The 18828-nt window shown below is 51.9% G+C and overlaps 1 protein-coding gene across 2 annotated transcripts in view; it reads right to left on the bottom strand.

Moving 5' to 3' along the window:
- WNT5B (Wnt family member 5B) overlaps positions 1 to 18828 on the bottom strand; it is an 85264-nt gene that overhangs the window by 11777 nt on the left and 54659 nt on the right. For both annotated transcript variants that reach the window (XM_052639375.1, XM_052639374.1), the window contains exons 2-3: positions 5935 to 6085; positions 4677 to 4924 (exon numbers count right to left, since the gene is read on the bottom strand). In XM_052639375.1, the coding sequence (XP_052495335.1) occupies positions 4677 to 4924; positions 5935 to 6011 (325 nt within the window). In that variant the 5' untranslated portion in view covers positions 6012 to 6085. The remainder of the gene's footprint in view (positions 1 to 4676; positions 4925 to 5934; positions 6086 to 18828) is intronic.

The following is an 18828-nucleotide window of genomic DNA, read 5'->3' as shown; positions in this document are numbered from 1 at the left end:
AACAGTCTGGCAGCTCCTCAAAAGGTTAAACAGAATTACCACGTGACCCAGCAACCCCAACACCTAAGAATATAACCAAGATAAACGGAAACATGTGTGCACAGAAAAACCTCTACCTGAATCTTCATCACAACATTATTGATACTATCTAAAAAGGTGGCAACAACCTATAATGACCATCATTGACACAGATGAATGGGTAAACGGAAGGTGGTATTGTACATGCAGTGAAATAGTATTTAGCCATAAAAAGTAACGAGGTAATGGGGACAGGCTCCAGCATGGATGAACCTTGAGGTATTAACGGGAAGTGAGCACTTCACATTTTGTATTGGACAGACACAAAAGGCCACATATGAAACGTCCACAGTGTGAACTTTCATACAGACAGAAAGATGAGTGTTGTCTGGGGTTTGGGGAGGAGGGAGAAGACATGGAGCACACCCACGAACAGGAGTGCGGTGTCTCCACAGGGCTGTGACAACGTCCTGGCTGGTTGTACAGCCTGCCGAATATACACGGGACTGTTACACTTTAAAATGCTGTGTTGTATGCAATGTGCATTATATTCAGTAAAATCATCATGAGAAATAATAAATCATACTCATATGGACTCAGACATGGAGACAGGTGTTCTTAGCAAGGAACTGAGATTCAGTCCTGATTTCAGTGAGGAAATTGGGCAGAATCTTCTTTTATTTGAAAATTAAATAAAATTTTCAACTTTTTAAACATTCAAAAAATTAAAAAATTTTAAACATTAAACAAATTAACCTTTTTGAAAATTAAAAAATTTTCTTCTTTTTGGCTGCACTGCATTGCATGCAGGATCTTAGTTCCCTGACCAGGGACCAAACCTGTGCCTCCTGCATTGGAAGCGTGAAGCCCTAACCACTGGATCACCAAGGAAGTCCCTTTTTAAAAAAAAAGTTTATTTTAATTGGGCAGACTCTTCTGCTCCCCATGTCCCCCTCTTCTGAGCCTCTGGGGTCAAAGGTGGCCATCGCACAACCTTGTCTTGGCAGGTGGTGAGGCAGGCAGTCTGAAGTCACTGCTACATCCAGTGTGATGTCCCACCTGGCCCTACTTCTGGATGGTCCGGTAGGACACAGCGAAGTTTGCAACCTGAACACACGGGGCAAATCAGTTTTGCTCCTTTAAGCAGGGGCCGGCTTCTGGTCAGATGTGGAGCAGAACAGTACCAGGAAAGCCAGGTGATACAGGAAGCCACACGGGGACCAGCGGTCGGGACTGACATTTGAACCCCTGTGAACTTCGGCCAGAGTCAGGATCTATGGGTCTAGGGAATCAGACTGTGTGAGTTCCCAGGATGGTAAGATGGCCAAGAGGTCTTTGGGAGGGGGGCCTGGACCCCCCTTTGAGGGAGTCATGTCGGAGAAATCTTCTTAAAACGGGCCTTGACACCCTACCTGGCAGCCCGGGACAGATACCATCTGAAGCTGGGCCAGACCTACACTCTGTCTGTCAGGAGCACTGCTTTTACAACCTGCCCTGGAGAATTGGAGCCTTCCCTGGTTGAGATGGTAAAGAATCTGCCTGCAATGCAGGAGACCCGGGTTTGATCCCTGGGTCGGGAAGATCCCCTAGAAAATGGAACGGCAACCCACTCCAGTATTCTTGCCTGGAGAATCCCCTGGACAGAGGAGCCTGGCAGGCTATAGTCCACGGGGTCGCAAAGAGTTTGGACATGACTGAGCATCTAGTACTAACACTTGGGAGAATCATGTTGGGTGCCCAAGGCCACCCAGTCTGTCTGTGTTAAATGACACTAATCACCAGAATGTTCTTTCCCAGAACAAGCTGCAAGATGACTTCCTACAACTTCCCTCTGCTGGAGCTAATCCCTCCTCCATCTGACAGCCCTTCAGTATTTGAAAACAACGAATATGCCTTTTATGTTTTCCCCTTTCCAAGTTACATATGTCTGATTTCCTTTTTTTTTTTTTTTTAGTAAACACACTTTGCAGAGCTGAGTCACCCTTCTCAGAACTGCCTTTAAAAACAATGTTTCTGCAGCTGAGTGTTTACTGCAAACAACAGGGCTCTGAGGGTCCCAGCCCACGATGTAGCTGGTGAATCACCCACCGGTGAATCCGCTTGGCATCTCTCCCGGTCATCCTGCCTCCTTTGTTTTGGAGCATCACTGGGCCTGGAGTGCAGGCAACCCCGCCCTACTGGGGCAGCATGGGAGTCTCAGGTGAGCCTCGGAACAGACCTCATGCTGCTCTCAGCAAGCAGGGAACTGGGGACTCGGAGTGGATGAGCAATGTGGGGACATCTCTATGTGTGTGCTTAGTTGCTCAGGTGTGTCTCACTTTTTTCGACCCTTGTGGACCGTAGCCCACCAGGCTTCTCTGTCCACGGGATTTTCCTGGTTGTCCTGCAGCGCAGGCAGATTCTTTACCATCTGAGACATCAAGGAAGCCCGTGTGTGAAACAATTCAGGGGATAAATGCTGATAAACCAGCAGCCATGGAGCTCCTGAGAGATGGTGCATCTCCGCCCAACAGGGAGACAGCGGGACGACATCACGCCCTCTGTCCCACGGCTGCCCAGCCTCCGGGTAGGTGCCTCCAGGTGAAGGGCCTGGTGCCCTCTGGGGCGCTCTGCTGCCCTCTGGTGGTGGATGCTTGCGGGGAGGTTCCACGCCAGACACAGAGAGAGGACCAGTTAGAACCCAGCCTCCGCCCACCTTCCCAGGCAGCATAAGCCTGCAGGGAAGGTGCAGAAGGGGACAGTGACAAGGACAACAGAAGGGTTCCGTCTGTGACAGAACAGGGCCAGAGACTGGTGTCCGCTTTCACTGGTGAAAGCGTGTGTCCAACTCTTTGCGACCCCCTGGACTGTAGCCCGCCAGGCTCCTCTGTCAGTGGGTTTCTCCAAGCAAGAATACTGGAGTGGGTAGCCATTCCCTTCTCCAGGTATCTTCCCGATCCAGGGATCAAACTTATGTCTCTTACCTCTCCGGCACTGGCAGGCGGGTTCTTTATCACTAGCACCACCTGGGAAGCCCTCCCCACGCAAACCGGCACACTCCACAGAGATTATGGTCCCGACACCCCTTCTCCCCTAAAGCAAAGCCTCACTTTTTTGGTATTCACGTGACAAAACTACATGAACTGAACAGAATCTGGCCAATGTCAGGCATTCACTCGGTCCCAAAGAAACACTAGCTCCCTGGCAGTGACTATGGGGTGCCTCTCTATACCTTTCACGGGGAAGAAAAATTGATGGGGGGGGCATAATTCTTGAGATATGAGCCTACCGTGTTCCCCTCTCTGCTGGCTGAGAATTAAAGCCAGCTTCTTATTTCCTCCAAATTCTGTCTCCATATTTTTTATACAGCTTTGGTGGGCAGAGAAAGCCAAGATTTTGGCCTGCAACATACCTGGGCCATTCTAGTTTCTTCACCTGAGATACAGTGGGCAGGGAGAACGGCTGACCCAGATACCCACCAGGAAGAAATGACTATTTGAGAAGAACTGATAAAGAGTGCCTTGGACTGCAAGGAGATCAAACCACTCAATCCTAATGGAACTCAGCCCTGAATATTCATTGGAAGGACTGATGCAGAAGCTGATGGCATCTCTGGCTCAATGGACATGAGTCTGAGCAAACTCCAGGAGATGGTGAAGGACAGAGAAGCCTGGCGTGCTGCAATCGATGGGGTCGAAAAGAGCTGGACACGACGGAGTGACTGAACAAGGATAAACTATGAATGAAGCCCACCTGACCCCCAGGTCCATTCTTTTGGGAAAATTGCCCAGGAGGAGGGTTACAGGAACTCATGAGCACTCCTTTCACAGACTTCAAGCTGATATTCAAAGGAGAGAAGCAAGGTTCCAAGTGTGCTTCCCCGACCTCACTTTCTCCACGTGGGCCAGGTGCAGGGGCTCCACAACAGAAGCACAGAGAAGCCTGAGCTGCCCTGCCCACTGCCTGCCAGAAACGCAGCCTAGGGGGACTCCTGAAGGTCGCCTTTAGGGGGAAGCTGTTCTGGGAGAATGTGAGCTGGGACCTGAGGCTCTAACACCTTTCTTTTATGGCCCTGGGGATAAGAGCTAGTAGAATAGGGGCCAGATTTCTCAATTTCTTGCCAGGGAGGGGAGGACTGCATTTCAAAAGGACCTAAAACAATTAGACCCGAGATCACACCTCCATCTAAGCAATAGCGCAGCCCAAGAATCTTGGGCCAGGAGCTGGAGAGGGGGATGTGGGAATCCAGGTGGGGGCGGGGGGAGGTGGAGGGCTTCGGGGAGTGGCGGGTGGGCGCTCATCTTCCTCCTTCAGTCTGCCCATCCCCCACTTTCACACACATTCTCTTTCAAATGAAAAGGCCAGGACTGGATCTGGGTTGGGTTAATGACAGCCACTGCCAATCTGACCCAAAGTCTCTCTGAGTCCAAAAGGAAGAGACGAAACTCCGTAGACACTCAGGGCTGCAATCTTGTCTTCTCTGCCCGCAGCTCGGGAGGAGGCCCTGGAGCTGAAACTGGGCACTGGTGGTGGGTGAGCTTCTCAACGTGCTCACACTCAACGCGGACCCTGACTCCAGCTCAAGGCCTCGCCCGCTGGGTGGGAGACTGAGGGCCAGCTGACCACCCGCCACTGGAGACCCCCTCCTTGCCAGCGGGTCCCAGCCCACCCCCACTCACCGATCTGCAGGACTCTCCCAAAGACGGAGGCATCATCCACGGTGCTGCAGTTCCAACGGCGCTGCCGGAACTGATGCTGGCACTCCCTGATGCCCGTCCTGGCGCCCTCCCCGATGTAGGCCATGTGCTCCTGGTAGAGTTGGCAGAGCTTCCTCTGGCCGGCGGACAGCCCCGGGAGCTGGCTGCACACAGGCTGGGCCCCGATGATGAACATCTCGGGTCTCTGCACCGGGCTCATCGCCAAGGACCTGCAGCCGGAGGGCCGAGGTGAGCGTATGAGCCAGGGCAGCAGCAGGCCCGGAGCTCCACCCCCTCCTGGAGGATGGGCCCTGAGCCAAGGGCTTGGGAAGGAGAGTTAGTACAAACAGAGTTCCTGCCTTCAAAGGGAAACAGAGGCACAGATGTAGGCGACACGAGAGACGCTGAATGTCTGAGACCGCCTTGAGCATTTAGATCCAAGTGACCAGAGGGGGAAGGGCACTCAGCGATGGGAGCAGCCTTTAGGAGACTGGGGTGAGTATGCAGGGTGGACGCAGGGTTCTGTGCAGGAGTGTCGAGGCCACTGTGGCCCAAGGGTGCCACGTGTGTGGAAAGTAACCAAGGCCTTCAAAGAGAATTCCCCTTAGGCCTTAAAGTCGAATCTGATTTACATACAGGGCCAGATACTCTCAAAGTTCTCACTTCCTGCTCACCCCCACAGCCCCTGAGCCCACCCTCTAGGGCTCTCCCCTGGCTCATAGAATTTAATGCTGAGCTGTGAATCTGCCAGCTGAGCAGGATGAGAGCAGAGCCCAGACCAAACAGGGGTGGGGGGGTGGGTGCCTGACGCTTCCCTTTGCACCTAGCAATGACAGTCATCTTAAAAACACAAAAGGAAGCCACACGTGGTCCCGTCAATCCCTCATGCGGGTTTTCAGATTTATAAACCGGGAACCCTAGTCTCCTTGCCCTCACCAGCAGCAGAAAAAAAAATCGATATTCTTATTGATCCTATAACAAAAAAAGAGCTATTTCTAACAAGCCATGGAGATGGGGACAGTGGGGGTGGGGGGGGAAAGGGAGAAGGGATTGCAGCCAGGACCAGAGAAGCCAGATGAACTAATCCTTCATCCTCTGGGAGCCGTCATGTTAACTCTGGGGCTGGAGAGAGAGAGGAAGAGCTGTCCGGTGTCCTGGGGTTCTATAAAGGAATGGCCCCTTCTCCCCCCTCCATCGCCCAGAGAAGACAGGCTGGGAAGGGCTCCGGCCCTGCACTCACCACCAGGAGCTGGCTGCGGCTTGGAGTGGGGCCCAGCAGGCGAACAGCAAGGCAAGCAGGGCCGGCAGGCTGGGCATGGTCCGCCTGCGCCCCGCCCCCCCCCAGGGCCGGGGACGACCCCGGGGATCGATGGCTTCTGAGATGGGGCTCCCTAGAGGGAACAGATGGAAGGGAGAATCAGTGTGGGATGGACCAGGAGACCCCGCTCCCCTGGAAGGCCTGCCTCCCCCCAGACTCTCTCCCACTCTGGCCTTCTCACCCGAGGGTCGCCCCTGGCTGGGGGTGGGAGGAGGTGAGGATCCCTGCTCAGGACCACTCCCTAAGGCAACTGGGAGCTGAGAGACCAGGAAAGAGAGGAAAACGAGACATTTCCATATCAGGCCTGAGACACTCGGGATGCTGCGTGCACCTGCCCTCCTCCAGAGACAGGACCATCCCCTCTGCCCCTCAACCCAGGGATGGAAATGTTGTATGGAGCTAAAAGCATCTGGCGAGTCCATTCCCTACGGGTTCTTGGGAGCCTTCTCTTTCAGTCTGCACCTTCTCCCTTAAAACCGTTTTCCACATCCCAGCCCACGAGGCGAGGACATTTCAGTTTCTCAAGCCCACTCCTCCGGGAGATGTAAAAGCCGCCCCTGGGCTGTGCTTCCTCTATGCTTTCCAGGGGCCCCAGCAGGCCCCCAGCATGGATGCTGGAGGAACTCTGGAAATGCACCCCTCCCCCGCTCCTCCCTAAGCACCCATCCAGGGCACGACCCACACCTCAAGGCCCCTCAGCACCCCAAGCTTCATGAAACTCTGGCTCCTACACTCTGAGCCCCTCCTTCACACACACATCTCACCGCTCAGCGCAGGGCTTCCTGGCTCTCCGGGAGGGGGCGGCAGGGCTTCTGGGTCATCAGCCCAGGAGGTATTTCTGTTCTGGGGCCACCGGGAGAGGAAGGTGGCCGAGCAGGGCCCGGGGGTGCTGGGCCACAGCTGTCCCCACCCCCTCCGGGCTTTTCTTCGGGAGGTCCCAGCTGGGGCGGGGACACCAACAGGCAGGTGGCTGGCGGCGTGGGGTGGGGGGCAGATCAAAGCCAGGACTCGTCCCTGCCTCTTTGTCATGCAGAGCCGGCTCGGAAATGATCCGGCCTGGTCAGCCACTAACAGCTCCCCCACACCCAGCTTTCCTAACAGACCTCGCGCCCTCCCCGACCCTCCCCCCCCCATAAATCCTCCCGTCCCCCAGGGCAGGAGGTCTGTGAATGCCCGCCTGGGACCAGAGATGGAGCAGAGATAGGGCCGGCACCAGAAGCTAATGGCTTTATGGAGGGGAGGGGACCAGGGCCGGAGCAGGACAGGAGGGAAGTTTCAAAGAGTTTCCTTGTCCAAACACCCTGGACCCCACCACCAGCCCTTCTGGGGGACTGGAGGGCTGGGCGCCCCTCCCTGGGGTCCTCTCCCTCCATGCCCACTCTGCAGCAGGCCTGTCCCCACACCTGAGAGCCGAGTTCTCTCTCCCAGCAGGTGACACATCTCATTCCCAGGTCCCTCTCTCTCAAGCCTGTCCGCCCCCCACCACCACCACCATCAGGCCCCTGTGAAACCCCTAGGGCTCTGCAGGCCCCAGGTTCAGCCGAGGCCACACTGGGGCCCTGTCTCTGCGGACAGGAGGCAGGGCAGCTCTGACAACAGGCGTTAAGGCCAAACTTCCCTGGAGCTGCTAATCTCGGCTCATAAAAATCACCCGGGGCAGGAATCACCACCGAGCAGCTGTTCGGCCACCCTGCGCTCTCCAGCAAACTCTCGGCTCATTAAAATACATATGTGTATGTTTTATTTTATGTACAGTAACGTCTATGCTTCTGGTGCTCTGTGACAACCTGGAGGGGTGGGATGGGGTGGGAGATGGGAGGCAGGTTCGAGAGAGAGAGGGGGGATATATGTTTACCCGTGGCTGACTCACAGTGATGTATAGCAGAAACCAGCAATTATCCTCCAATAAAAAGTTTAAATATATATATATAGATATTAAAAATTGGGGGAAAAGAGACCCTACCACGTGTGCTAGCATCTTGCTGTACCTTCCAGATAGGTGGCACCTGAAATTGAACACTTCCGCTCCCAAAACACACACAGCATCTCTCAGGACACATTCTTTCCTCAGGACAGAGGTGACACCACCCCCAGGGGTCATCTCCCCTGCCTTTCCAGGGTGGAGGGGCAGGAAAGGCGGGTGTTGATGACTGGCCTTCTTGGCATGGGCAGAATGGAAGCAGAGTCTTGCCCTGTCCGGCTGGAATAAAAGGCTCTGAGGCCCAAGGTTTGGCCTGGTGACCAGACAGAGCAGGGTTAAGCAGGTGGGGTCCAGGGCAGGGTGCCACCCCCACCACCCTGCCCAGAGAGCCAGCCAGGTCAGATAGCTGCTCTGCCCTCCTGACTCGGTGTTTCATTCCCTCAGCACAGTCATCCACCAGATGTGCCCTGGGGGCCTGCTATGTACCTGTTACGCCCCTGAGTGCCAGAGACACAGCCAGAACAGGCAAGGACATGCTACGTCAAGTCCAGTGAACCTCGAGGAAGGGCTGAGTGGGGACAAAGACCCAGAGTGAGGGTGTCAGTTCATCCTGAGTAGGGACCTCAGAGGAAGCCTCCCCCAGACCCTCAAGTAGACTGATGGGGGTGCAGCCCTGGTGCCCGCAGGCCCCTCTGTGCATGTCTGTGATCACTCCCCCCTGTGATCCTTACTGAGACCTTTGTCGCAGCCAAAGGGGCGCATAATTGAATTGGGACTTTGCCAGCCACCGGTTTTCATTCCCTAAGAGGCCGCGTCCACCCCGTGCAGTTAGGAGACCCAGAGAGGGACTCGGGTGGGTGGAGCTGATCCAACAGCCCTGCCCTGGAAGGGGCGACTCGGTGCTGTCCACACACAGAGCAGTGACGCCTGGGGACCCCAACCCACAGGACAAGCGCCTGCCACAGTCACTGCTGCCCTCGGAACCCCCACTGGGCTGCCTGCAGAGCCTGAGGACTGGAGCAGCTCAGGTGCCCCTAGGAAGTGTTGTCACCTCCCATACCTGCTCTGGGCCTCAGACGGGCGCGCCCGCCCCCCCCCCACCCGCCCTGCCCCAAACCTGGAAACCTACCCAGAAAGAAAGCCTTTCTGAGGGTCGCCACTGGTCACTGTGTGAGCCAGCAAGGAGTCGTGTCATTCAAAGGCCCGTGGCAGTTTTGTCAGCGGTCCTGGCCCGGCAGGCGGATAGCCTCAGCATTTGGGAGGGGAGCGCAGCCCCCTGTGACCTCCCGGCCGCTGTCCAAGTGCTGCCCTTGGTCCCTGGATTTCTGAGGCTGGAGGAGGGGTGACCAGGGGAGGGGAGGAGGGTCCCAGCGCCTCAGGCCTGTGCCTTCTGTCCCCCAGCCACTCCATCTGTATCTGCCACTGCGGAGAGGGCTCTTCATGGACCTCAGGACTCCTGACAACCCCTTCTGGAGTGCAGTCTCCTTCACCTCCGTCCCAATTTCTGGAAGTGCTCTCAGCCCTGCAAGCCCCGGGGCCCAGACACCAGCTCTCCTGCAGCCTCACCATGCCCTCCCTGCCAGCCCACCTCTCCTCTTCATTTGAAAACGTTCGAAAGTTCCTAGCCGTTGAGCCCCCCGAAACTTTCCCACCTGGCCTCCTTCTACCTCCGCTCTTTGCCTGAAGTTCCCACCACAGGGTCTCCCTCCCAGTCCCCCTCCTGCTCTCAGGCAAGCCCTGCTCCCCTCAGGAAGGATCTCATTCCGAGCCTCTTCCTCTCCAGCAATTGAGCCTCAAACCACTCTCAAGTCCACAGTCAAGGTTCACATCCCCCCTAAAGCTGCCTTTGATTAATCCAGTGCCAGGAGTCTCTTTCCACTGACCTTAGCGCCTAGAGGGCAGTGTCCATCCTGCCCTGCCCAGCCCACATGCACTGCCTGGGGACCATGTGTGTTCCCACTTCTCTGGCAGGTGCAACGTTTCCTGAAGGTACAAGCATGCCCCACCCTGCCTCATCCCCTGGGTCCCCCATCCTGCCTGCTGAACGTGTACCTGACAATAAACAGCTCCTGACTGATGACAGGTGACAATACCTAATGCTAGTGAGCATTTATTAAGTATTGTCTACATACACTGAGCCAGATATTGCACCCATTTTTCTCATTGAACCATCACTAAAATTCTATGGTATAGGCCATTTTTATTCTCACTTTGAGCAGAGAACTGAGGCATGGAGGGGCCAGGTAACCTGGTCTCACAGCCACTGAATGGGAGACCCTGGCTTGGCAATGAGGCCTTTCCCTTCTCCCCCAAACACAGGTAAACACATGTACCAACTCTGGAGCAAACATTTTCTCTGCTCTGCCTCCTGGGTGTTCACCACTGTCCTCCTACCAAAGCTGTCCCAGGACAACATCCTGACTTAGGAAGTGGCCCCAAAGCAAATGTTGATTAAAAACCTGCAGATTGTGGACTTTCTTAGTAGTACAGTGGATAGAAATCTGCCTGCCACAGCAGGGGACATGGGTTTGATCCCTAGGCTGGGAAGATTCCACATGTCTCAAGCAACTAAGCCTAAGAGCTGCAACTTCGAGTCTGCACACCTACAGCCGGTGCTCCACAACAAGAGAAGCCATCACGGCAAGAAGCTTGAGCATCGCAACGAAGAGTAGGCCCCACTTGCCACAACCACAGAAAGCCCATGAGCAACAGTGAAGGCCTAGTGTGACCAAAAAAAAACAAAAATGCTGATTGCAAAGTAACTAATATAAACACACACACACAATCACACACACACACACACACACACACACACACACACACACACACAGAGCCTGTGGCAGGAAGGAAAAAAAGCCAGACTTGCCCTCAAATAGAATGATATGCAGATTGAGAACAAGTCAGGCTACTTAAGGCAAGAGAAATTAAAATAGAATAAAAAGAATCTTTCTTTCATTTTTTCATTGAAGTATTGTTGATGTACAAGAAACAGAATGATAATTTTAAGGAGCTAGGGTTTTCGTTGCAATGGGAGAACTAAGATCCCACAGGCCACTCCATGTGGCCAAAAACTAAAAAAAAAAAAAAAATCAGGAATCACCAACCATCAGACAATCAAGTCACTTAGACTAATATAAGGTTCTGAAATATGAATGCTTCATGGGTGGGAGAGGGGACATAGGCTGATTTTCCAAACTCCCCACCGTTCTCTATTGCCTCTCTCCTGGCTGCTTCATGAATTCATTTTGCTTGCCGGTTTCCTAAAAGCTTTTAAGCATGTGACTCTGTTATTTATTTTCTGTGACTCTGTTATTTAAAGGAATCTTAATATGTGTGGTGGTGGTGGTTTAGTCACTAAGTCATGTCTGATTTTTGCAACCCCATAGGCTGTAGCCTACCAGGCTCCTTCATCCGTGGGGTTTCCCAGGCAAAGATACTGGAATGGGTTGCCATGTCCTTTTTCAGGGGATCTTCCTGACTCAGGGATCAAACCCACATCTCCTGCTTTGCAGATGGAGTCTTTATCACTGAGCCACCTGGAAGCCTACTATGTGTATTAAATATTATATTTTTATATACTACTTATAATAGTCATTTTACCATGTGAATAGTCTTTCTGAACTATTTATGATTCTGGATTTGCACACAAGGGGTTTTCTGAAAGTAGTTACTTATACCGGTTCTTCTTCCTAAACAACTCTGTTATTTCTTCCCAGAAACAGAGAGTTTGGATAAGTTATTGCCTCATCTTACTCTGATCTTCTTGTTCACTTAAAATCTTACTGAAGTCGCCAACCTCCTGCTTAAAAAATGGGCAGTTTCCATTTGGAAAAATAAGATAGGTATTTCCTTCGTGTTTATAAACACACGAGATGCCTACTGCAGTTAAGAGAACCGTGGGAGCAGCAGCTTGGATCCACAGGGCGGGAACAGGGGTGTGGGACAGGCGTCCACCTCCCCCAGCCAGGCCCTGGGGCTGTGGCTGAGTCAGGACCAGCCGGACAGGCTTCCAGGGCAGAGCGGAGGGGATGGGGCGGCCGACGGTCCTAAGCCTGACCGCCCACACCGACGTGCCCCTTGGCTGCCACGAACTCTAGATGATGCCTGTTGCCATCTGCAGCTGGTCTCCTGGTCTGGACTGAGCCTTGGGCTGTGCTGCAGAAGAGGCAGGTCCTCAGAGGGAAGAAGTGCCGAGCATCCTTCTAATGACACTGGAGGCAGGAAGCGCTCATCCCAGGCAGAAGCCCCTAGTTCTCGGCTTCCCTCACCAGCTCGACACCCACATTTCCTTCCCCCTACCAGAGTCACACAGGCGCCTTCGGGTCAGGTCTGGGGGTCTCACAGGTTCTGGCTTTTGGGATTAAATGACTCGTGTGGCTGCTTCTGGGAAAAGCAAGATCCCCAAGGCCCCAGGCAGGTTGAGGGGGCTCTTGGTTCACCACCGAGATTCTTCTCTCTCGTGACTCTGCCAGGCCCCTTCACAGGCTCCCAGCCCTCTTACTAAGGCTCCCAGTGAAGGCTGCAAGAACAAAGGCTGAGCTGGTTGGCCAGGGTTGCCTCATTGGGGTCCACAGAGAATGCAGGGGACACACAGACGCCCGCAGGCTCCTCGAATTCTGCAGCCCCCGCTAAGCATCCAGTGTCCATCCTGTGACAGACAATGACTATGGACCCACCGAGCACCACGGAGGGGCAGACAACAGATGAGTGAGGGGTCACTCTCCCTAGGAAGACAGCCCCACTGCCCTGCCCGATATGGTAGGCCACCGGCCACTCATGACCACTGAGAGCTAAAATGACTCAGCATTTCCCTGGGGTTCCAGTGGTTAGGGCTCGGCGCTTCCACTGCAGGGGACCCGGTTTGATCACTGGTCAAGGTTAGTTTTAAGATGAGGACCCTTGTAGCAGGACCAGGGTAGGAGCAGCCAACCAAAGCAGGCCCGAGGATCCGGCCCAAGACTGTCACCAGCGGCGGTGACAGAGCTGTAGGACTCCTCGCCGTGGTTCAGCTCTGCGCCTCCCAGTGCATAGCCGACTTGCATTATGTGTTGAATCCAACGGAAGCACCACTTGGGGCATGGAGGAGATGTCCATATTTATTCTCTTTCTGTGACAGCCGCATCCAATGAAAAAAAGGGCTACAGGGTCCACCCAGGATCTGGAAAGCCAGCTGGGCTGTTGGAGCTTGTCTCCATTTCTCCATGAATAAACATTCGGCAGAGGAACCCTGAGCAAACAATGTCGCTAATGACATGTGAAGCAGATGGGTCCCCAAACCCCACTGGCCAGGGCGACACCAGCTCTGCCTGGCTAACTGTAGCGCAGAAATGCGTTTTTGCCGAGGAAGGCCAGTGACTGTAACTGGACACACGCTGAAGTCCCACGGGGCGGAAGTGATGAATCGGGAGGCATCTTTTGACTCCGCGGCTTTCCGAAGCTGACCATGCTCTGTGACCATAGCCTGTGTCTAGGTGACGCAGCAGATCAGGTCGCAGGGAAGAAAACAACTCTCTCCTGCCATGTGGGCTCCATCAGCAAAATAAAACAGCACTGTGGGTTTCAAGAGCAGTCGGAAATTCTAGAAACCTGATGTAAGTGCCTGAGACCCGCCGCGGCAACACGACTGCCTACTAATTCCTGGAAGAAGCAAAAGAGAGGTGTGTCTTCTCTGCATTCCTTCCACACTAGCACGGTCTCCGCACCAAAGAGATGCACGTTCGTGACAAGGTCCCTCCCTAATTTATATGTCAGTTGTATTTCAATAAAACAAATAGATTTAGAAAACTAACAGGGGAATTCTAACGAGGACCCTCTGCAAAAAATGCCCAGAAGCCAGTGCCTGCAAGTTCAAATCAAGGACACATTTGCAGGAGCAAAAATGAGGCAGGAGCGTTTTTTTTTTTAATTAATTATATATTTTTCGCTGTGCTGGGTCTTCACTGCTGCGAGTGGGCTTTCTCTAGGTGTGGTGAGCAGGGGCTACTCTAGTTGCGATGCACAGGCTTCTCATTGCGGCGGCTTCTCTCATTGCAGAGCACGGGCTCTAGGAGCATGGGCTTCCGCAGTTGTGGCACGTGGGCTTAGCTGTCCCATGGCATGTGGGATCTTCCTGGACCAGGGATCGAACCAGTGTTCCCTGCATTAGCAGGCAGAATCTTTACCACTGAGCCACCAGGGAAACCCTGGCAGGACCGTTCTTGATCTTCTGCGAAGGGCGTCACCCTTGCAGATGCCACTGTCTGGGGGGCAGGAGCAGACAAGACAGCTAGGCTCCCTGGTCCACCGGGTAGCACAGGAGCAGCTGCAACCCCTCAACCTGCAGAAAGGCCTGAGCTTTTCACCCACAGGAACGTGAAAAAGCATCCTGATGACAATTTCCAGCTTCAAAGGGTCAGACCCCTAGGAAAATCTCAGTACTGAAAGGTGTCTGCATCGACAGAAACCAGACACCCAACCTGAAAAGCCAGTATCAACAACCAAAGAGTCAGTGGAAAACCTCCCAGCAGAGCCCGGAAGTATAATGGGACCTACTGGGCTCCACGAGGAACAGCAGGGAATAAGGTACGGGAATGTGAAACAGCTGTATTTGTCCAACATTCAGAAAACATCCTGAAAGACAGAGGCAGATCCAGAAAGGTCTGCATCCTCACCCAGTCCTGGGATGCTCCCCATGACACAGTCTCTGCTCTAGGCTTTAAAAGACAGCTTCCTTCTCCCTCTCTACTCCCTACCCAAGACACATATTAATTTTTAAAAAAATCAGATAAAAGAATATGTGTTATTGTTGTTCACTGGCTCAATCATGTCTGACTCTTGGCAGTCTGCAAGTCCATGGACTGCAGCACGCCAGGCTTCCCTGTCCTTCACCATCTCCCAGAGCTTGCTCAAACTCATGTCCATCGAGTCGGTGATGCCATCCAACCATCTCATCCTTTATCAGCCCCTCCTCAGCATCAGGATCTTTTCTAATGAGTCGGCTCTTCACATCAGGTGGCCAAAGTAGTACAGCGTCAGCATCAGTCCTTCCAGTGAATACTGAGGGCTGATAAAAGAATATTTATTGGGTGCCAACTGCATACACTGTACCAGGGGCTGCAGGAAGTGAATGAGAAAGACAAACTCCTCGCCCTGGTTCAGCGAGTGCAGCCAGGCTGGAAATGTCCCGGGAGGGCATGGCGGTCACAGAGGGTGGTACAAGGATTAGGGCCCCGTTCCCAGCCCTTTTCAATTCCAGGCAACCGCTGCCAGCGAATCTCTAGCTGTTTGGTCCGCTGAGCAAACAGAACTTGTGATGATTTGTAAGCATAGAAGTAAACCTCCTGTGACCTGTTAAGCCCCCTTTGACTTAAACAAACAAGCAACTTAAAAAAAAAAAAAATGAAACAAATATACACAGAATAAAATGCACAAATAAATATACAGCTCGATGAATTTTGACATTTGTGTACACTCACGAAACCACCACCAGATCCAGGTTCATCTAACCATGAAGCAAACCAAACTGGTATGCTGCAGAAACATGGGGGAAAGAATCTCTCATACGCCTCTCTAGAGTTACGTTATAGCTGTTGTCAAGTTTATTTTGATGTTTAGAGATAGTTTACTCTTTTAGGGGGTGAGGTGGAGGTGTGGGAGGTCCACTCAAGCAGGATCTAGAAATACTCTAACAGGCACTAGGCAACCCTCCCCCAGGATGGAATAGTCTGCTTGTTCAATTTTGCAGGATCGCTAATGTCTAAGAAACGTTCACGAAAACACTCAGGCTCCAACCTACACAAGGGGCGTGAAGCAACTCAACGTGGAACTGGCTACTTTCTCATGTAGAACAGCACAGATGTAATCCTTCTAGCTTTTTTATTTTTTGTCACTCATTGCTTTCCATGGTAGAACAGAAATGGCAAATAATGTTTTCAGGTCTTCAAGTGTCCCTTTTCTAGCTTTGTCTTAGAATTTAAATGAATGGAATAAAAAATATATATATTTTTTAACGAAGACTTCCCTGGTGATCCAGTGGTTAAGACTCAACGCTTTCAGTGCCAGGGACCCAGGTTTGATCCCTGGTCAGGGAACTAAGTTCTCACAAGCCCAAGCCATACACCATGGCCAAAAAAGGAAACAAAGCAACCCCCACCCTCAGTTTGGAACACAATCCATGCATCAGAATGGAACAACCAGCTCTCTCCAAGGACAATTTTTTTTTTTCACTTTATTTTACTTTACAATACTGTATTGGTTTTGCCATACATTGACATGAATCCACCACGGGTGTACATGAGTTCCCAAACATGAACCCCCCTCCCACCTCCCACCCCATATCATCTCTCTGGATCATCCCCATGCACCAGCCCCAAGCATCCTGTATCCTGCATCGAACATAGACTGGTGATTCGTTTCTTGCATGATAGTATACATGTTTCAATGCCATTCTCCCAAATCATCCCACCCTCTTCCTCTACCTCAGAGTCCAAAAGTCCGCTCTACACATCTGTGTCTCTTTCCAAGGACAATTTAAGATGATCAAATTTTGAGACATTTTTCTATTTATTTTTTGATGTGCTGCTGCTGCTGCTAAGTCGCTTCAGTCGTGTCTGACTCTGTGTGACCCCATAGACGGCAACCCACCAGGCTCCCCCCGTCCCTGGAATTCTCCAGGCAAGAACACTGGAGTGGGGTGCCATTTCCTTCTCCAATGCATGAAAGTGAAAGTGAAAATGCATGAAAGTGAAAGTGAAGTCGCTCAGTCGTGTCTGACTCCTAGCGACCCCAGGGACTGAAGCCTACAAGCTCCTCAGTCCATGGGATTTTCCAGGCAAGACTGGACCACTTTAAAACTCTTTACTGAATTTGTTACAATATTGTTTCTGCTTTATGTGTCTTGGTGTTTGGGCATGTGGGATCTTTTTACCCCCTGACAGGGATCAAACCTGCACCCCCTGCATTGGAAGGCAGATTTTTAACCACTGGACCATCAGGGAAGTCCCTAAGATGATCTAAACCAAACCATGGATTCTTTCATTTTTCCCCTTCAAATTAAAGTGCAGCTGATTTACAATATTGTGTTAGATGTACAGCATGTCGATTGTTTTCGCTGATTATACTTTATTATATGTTATCACAGGGTAATGAGTATGATTCCCTCTGCTGTATCCTTGTCGCTCATCTACTTTATACATAGCAGTTTGTATCTGTCAATCCTGTATGCCTAATTTGTCCCTCCCCTCTTAAATCATGAGATTCCTTATGTTGCTTCAGTTCAGTTCAGTTCAGTCGCTCAGTCGTGTCCGACTCTTTGCGACCCCATGAATCGCAGCACGCCAGGCCTCCCTGTCCATCACCAACTTCCGGAGTTCACTCAGACTCACGGTCCATCGAGTCGGTGATGCCATCCAGCCATCTCATCCTCTGTTGTCCCCTTCTCCTACTGCCCCTAATCCCTCCCAGCATCAGAGTCTTTTCCAATGAGTCAACTCTTCACATGAGGTGGCCAAAGTACTGGAGTTTCAGCTTTAGCATCATTCCTTCCAAAGAAATCCCATAAGGATGAAGAAATGCTCAAATCTTGGCACTTCCTATTTTATACTATATAACACAAAAATATTAGCATATTAATTCACATGGTACTCACAGCTTTCCATTGGTGTAGGACACCTCTTCTTAGTAAATGCTGTGTTTATATTGGACACGTTGATAGTCAAGCCTTAGCCCAAGAAGCGGGTACACCATTTCTACCATGAAGCATAAGACAGGCTGCGGCTGGGGTCACAGTGCAGCTCGCCCACTTCTCTGTCCGCTAGAACGGTTTCTTAGCTTTTATATTATTTTTCAAAGTATGCCAAATGTTTAGCATTTATATTTTAAATCAAGAGAATGGAGAACCAAGCAAAAAGAAGACCCCAAAGGCGGGGATTTCCATTTCCCCAGAGCACGTTTTCTAAAAAATTTTACTTGTTATTTATTTTTGACTGTGCTGACGTTAGTTGCCGCACAAACTTTTCTCTAGTCCTGCGAGCAGGGGCTCCTCTCTAGTTCAAGAGTGCCGGCTTCTCACTGCAGTGGCTTCTCTTGCTGCAGAGCACGGGCTCTAGGCCACACAGGCTTCAGCAGTGATGGTGCACAGGTTTAGTTGCTCCGTGGCATGTGGGATCTTCCTGGACCAGGGATCGAACCTGTGTCTGCTGCACTGGCAGGAGGATTCCTTACCACTAAGCCGCCAGAGAAGCCCAGTGCTTTTTCTTTTAACATACTTAACAATATGTTCATTATTTATTTGTTTATTCCTCCCACCCCAACCCTCAGCACATTTAACAGTTGCTCACACCACTGTTTGGAGTAGCTGTTTTTCCTCCCCTGCTGCAGTGTATCACTTACCATCCTCCTCACTTAGTGGGGGAAATGAGCCCACTTTTGGGGACTTCTGCCCACGCCTGACTATCCTTCCAGAGGCACAGTTTTTTTTTTGTTTTTTATGCATTTGGCTGTGCTGGGTCTTACTTGCAGCAGATCTTAAGTTGTGGCATACGGGATTTTTTTTTTTTTTTGAGGATAATTGCTTTATAATGTTGTTAGTTTCTGCTGTCCAGCAACGTGAAACAGCTTTTAGTATACAAAATCCCCTCCCTTGTGAGCCTCCCTCCCACCCCTCCATCCCACCCCTCTAGGTCATCACAGAGCTCTGAGCTGAGTTCCCTGTGCCGTACAGCAACTTCCCACGAGCACCTATTTTACACATGGGAGCGGGGAGCCTGGTGGGCTTCTGTTGATGGGGTCGCACAGAGTCGGACACGACTGAAGCGACTTAGCAGCAGCAGCAGCATATATATAGGGCTTCCCAGGTGGCTCAGATGGTAAAAAATTTTCCTGCAATACAGGAGACCCAGGGTCCGTTCCTGGGTCAG

Source organism: Budorcas taxicolor, chromosome 5, assembly GCF_023091745.1.
Source record: "Budorcas taxicolor isolate Tak-1 chromosome 5, Takin1.1, whole genome shotgun sequence".
Lineage (NCBI taxonomy): Eukaryota > Metazoa > Chordata > Mammalia > Artiodactyla > Bovidae > Budorcas > Budorcas taxicolor.
The sequence above is the reverse complement of the archived record's forward strand: the minus strand, read 5'-3'. Positions and strand labels throughout refer to the sequence as shown.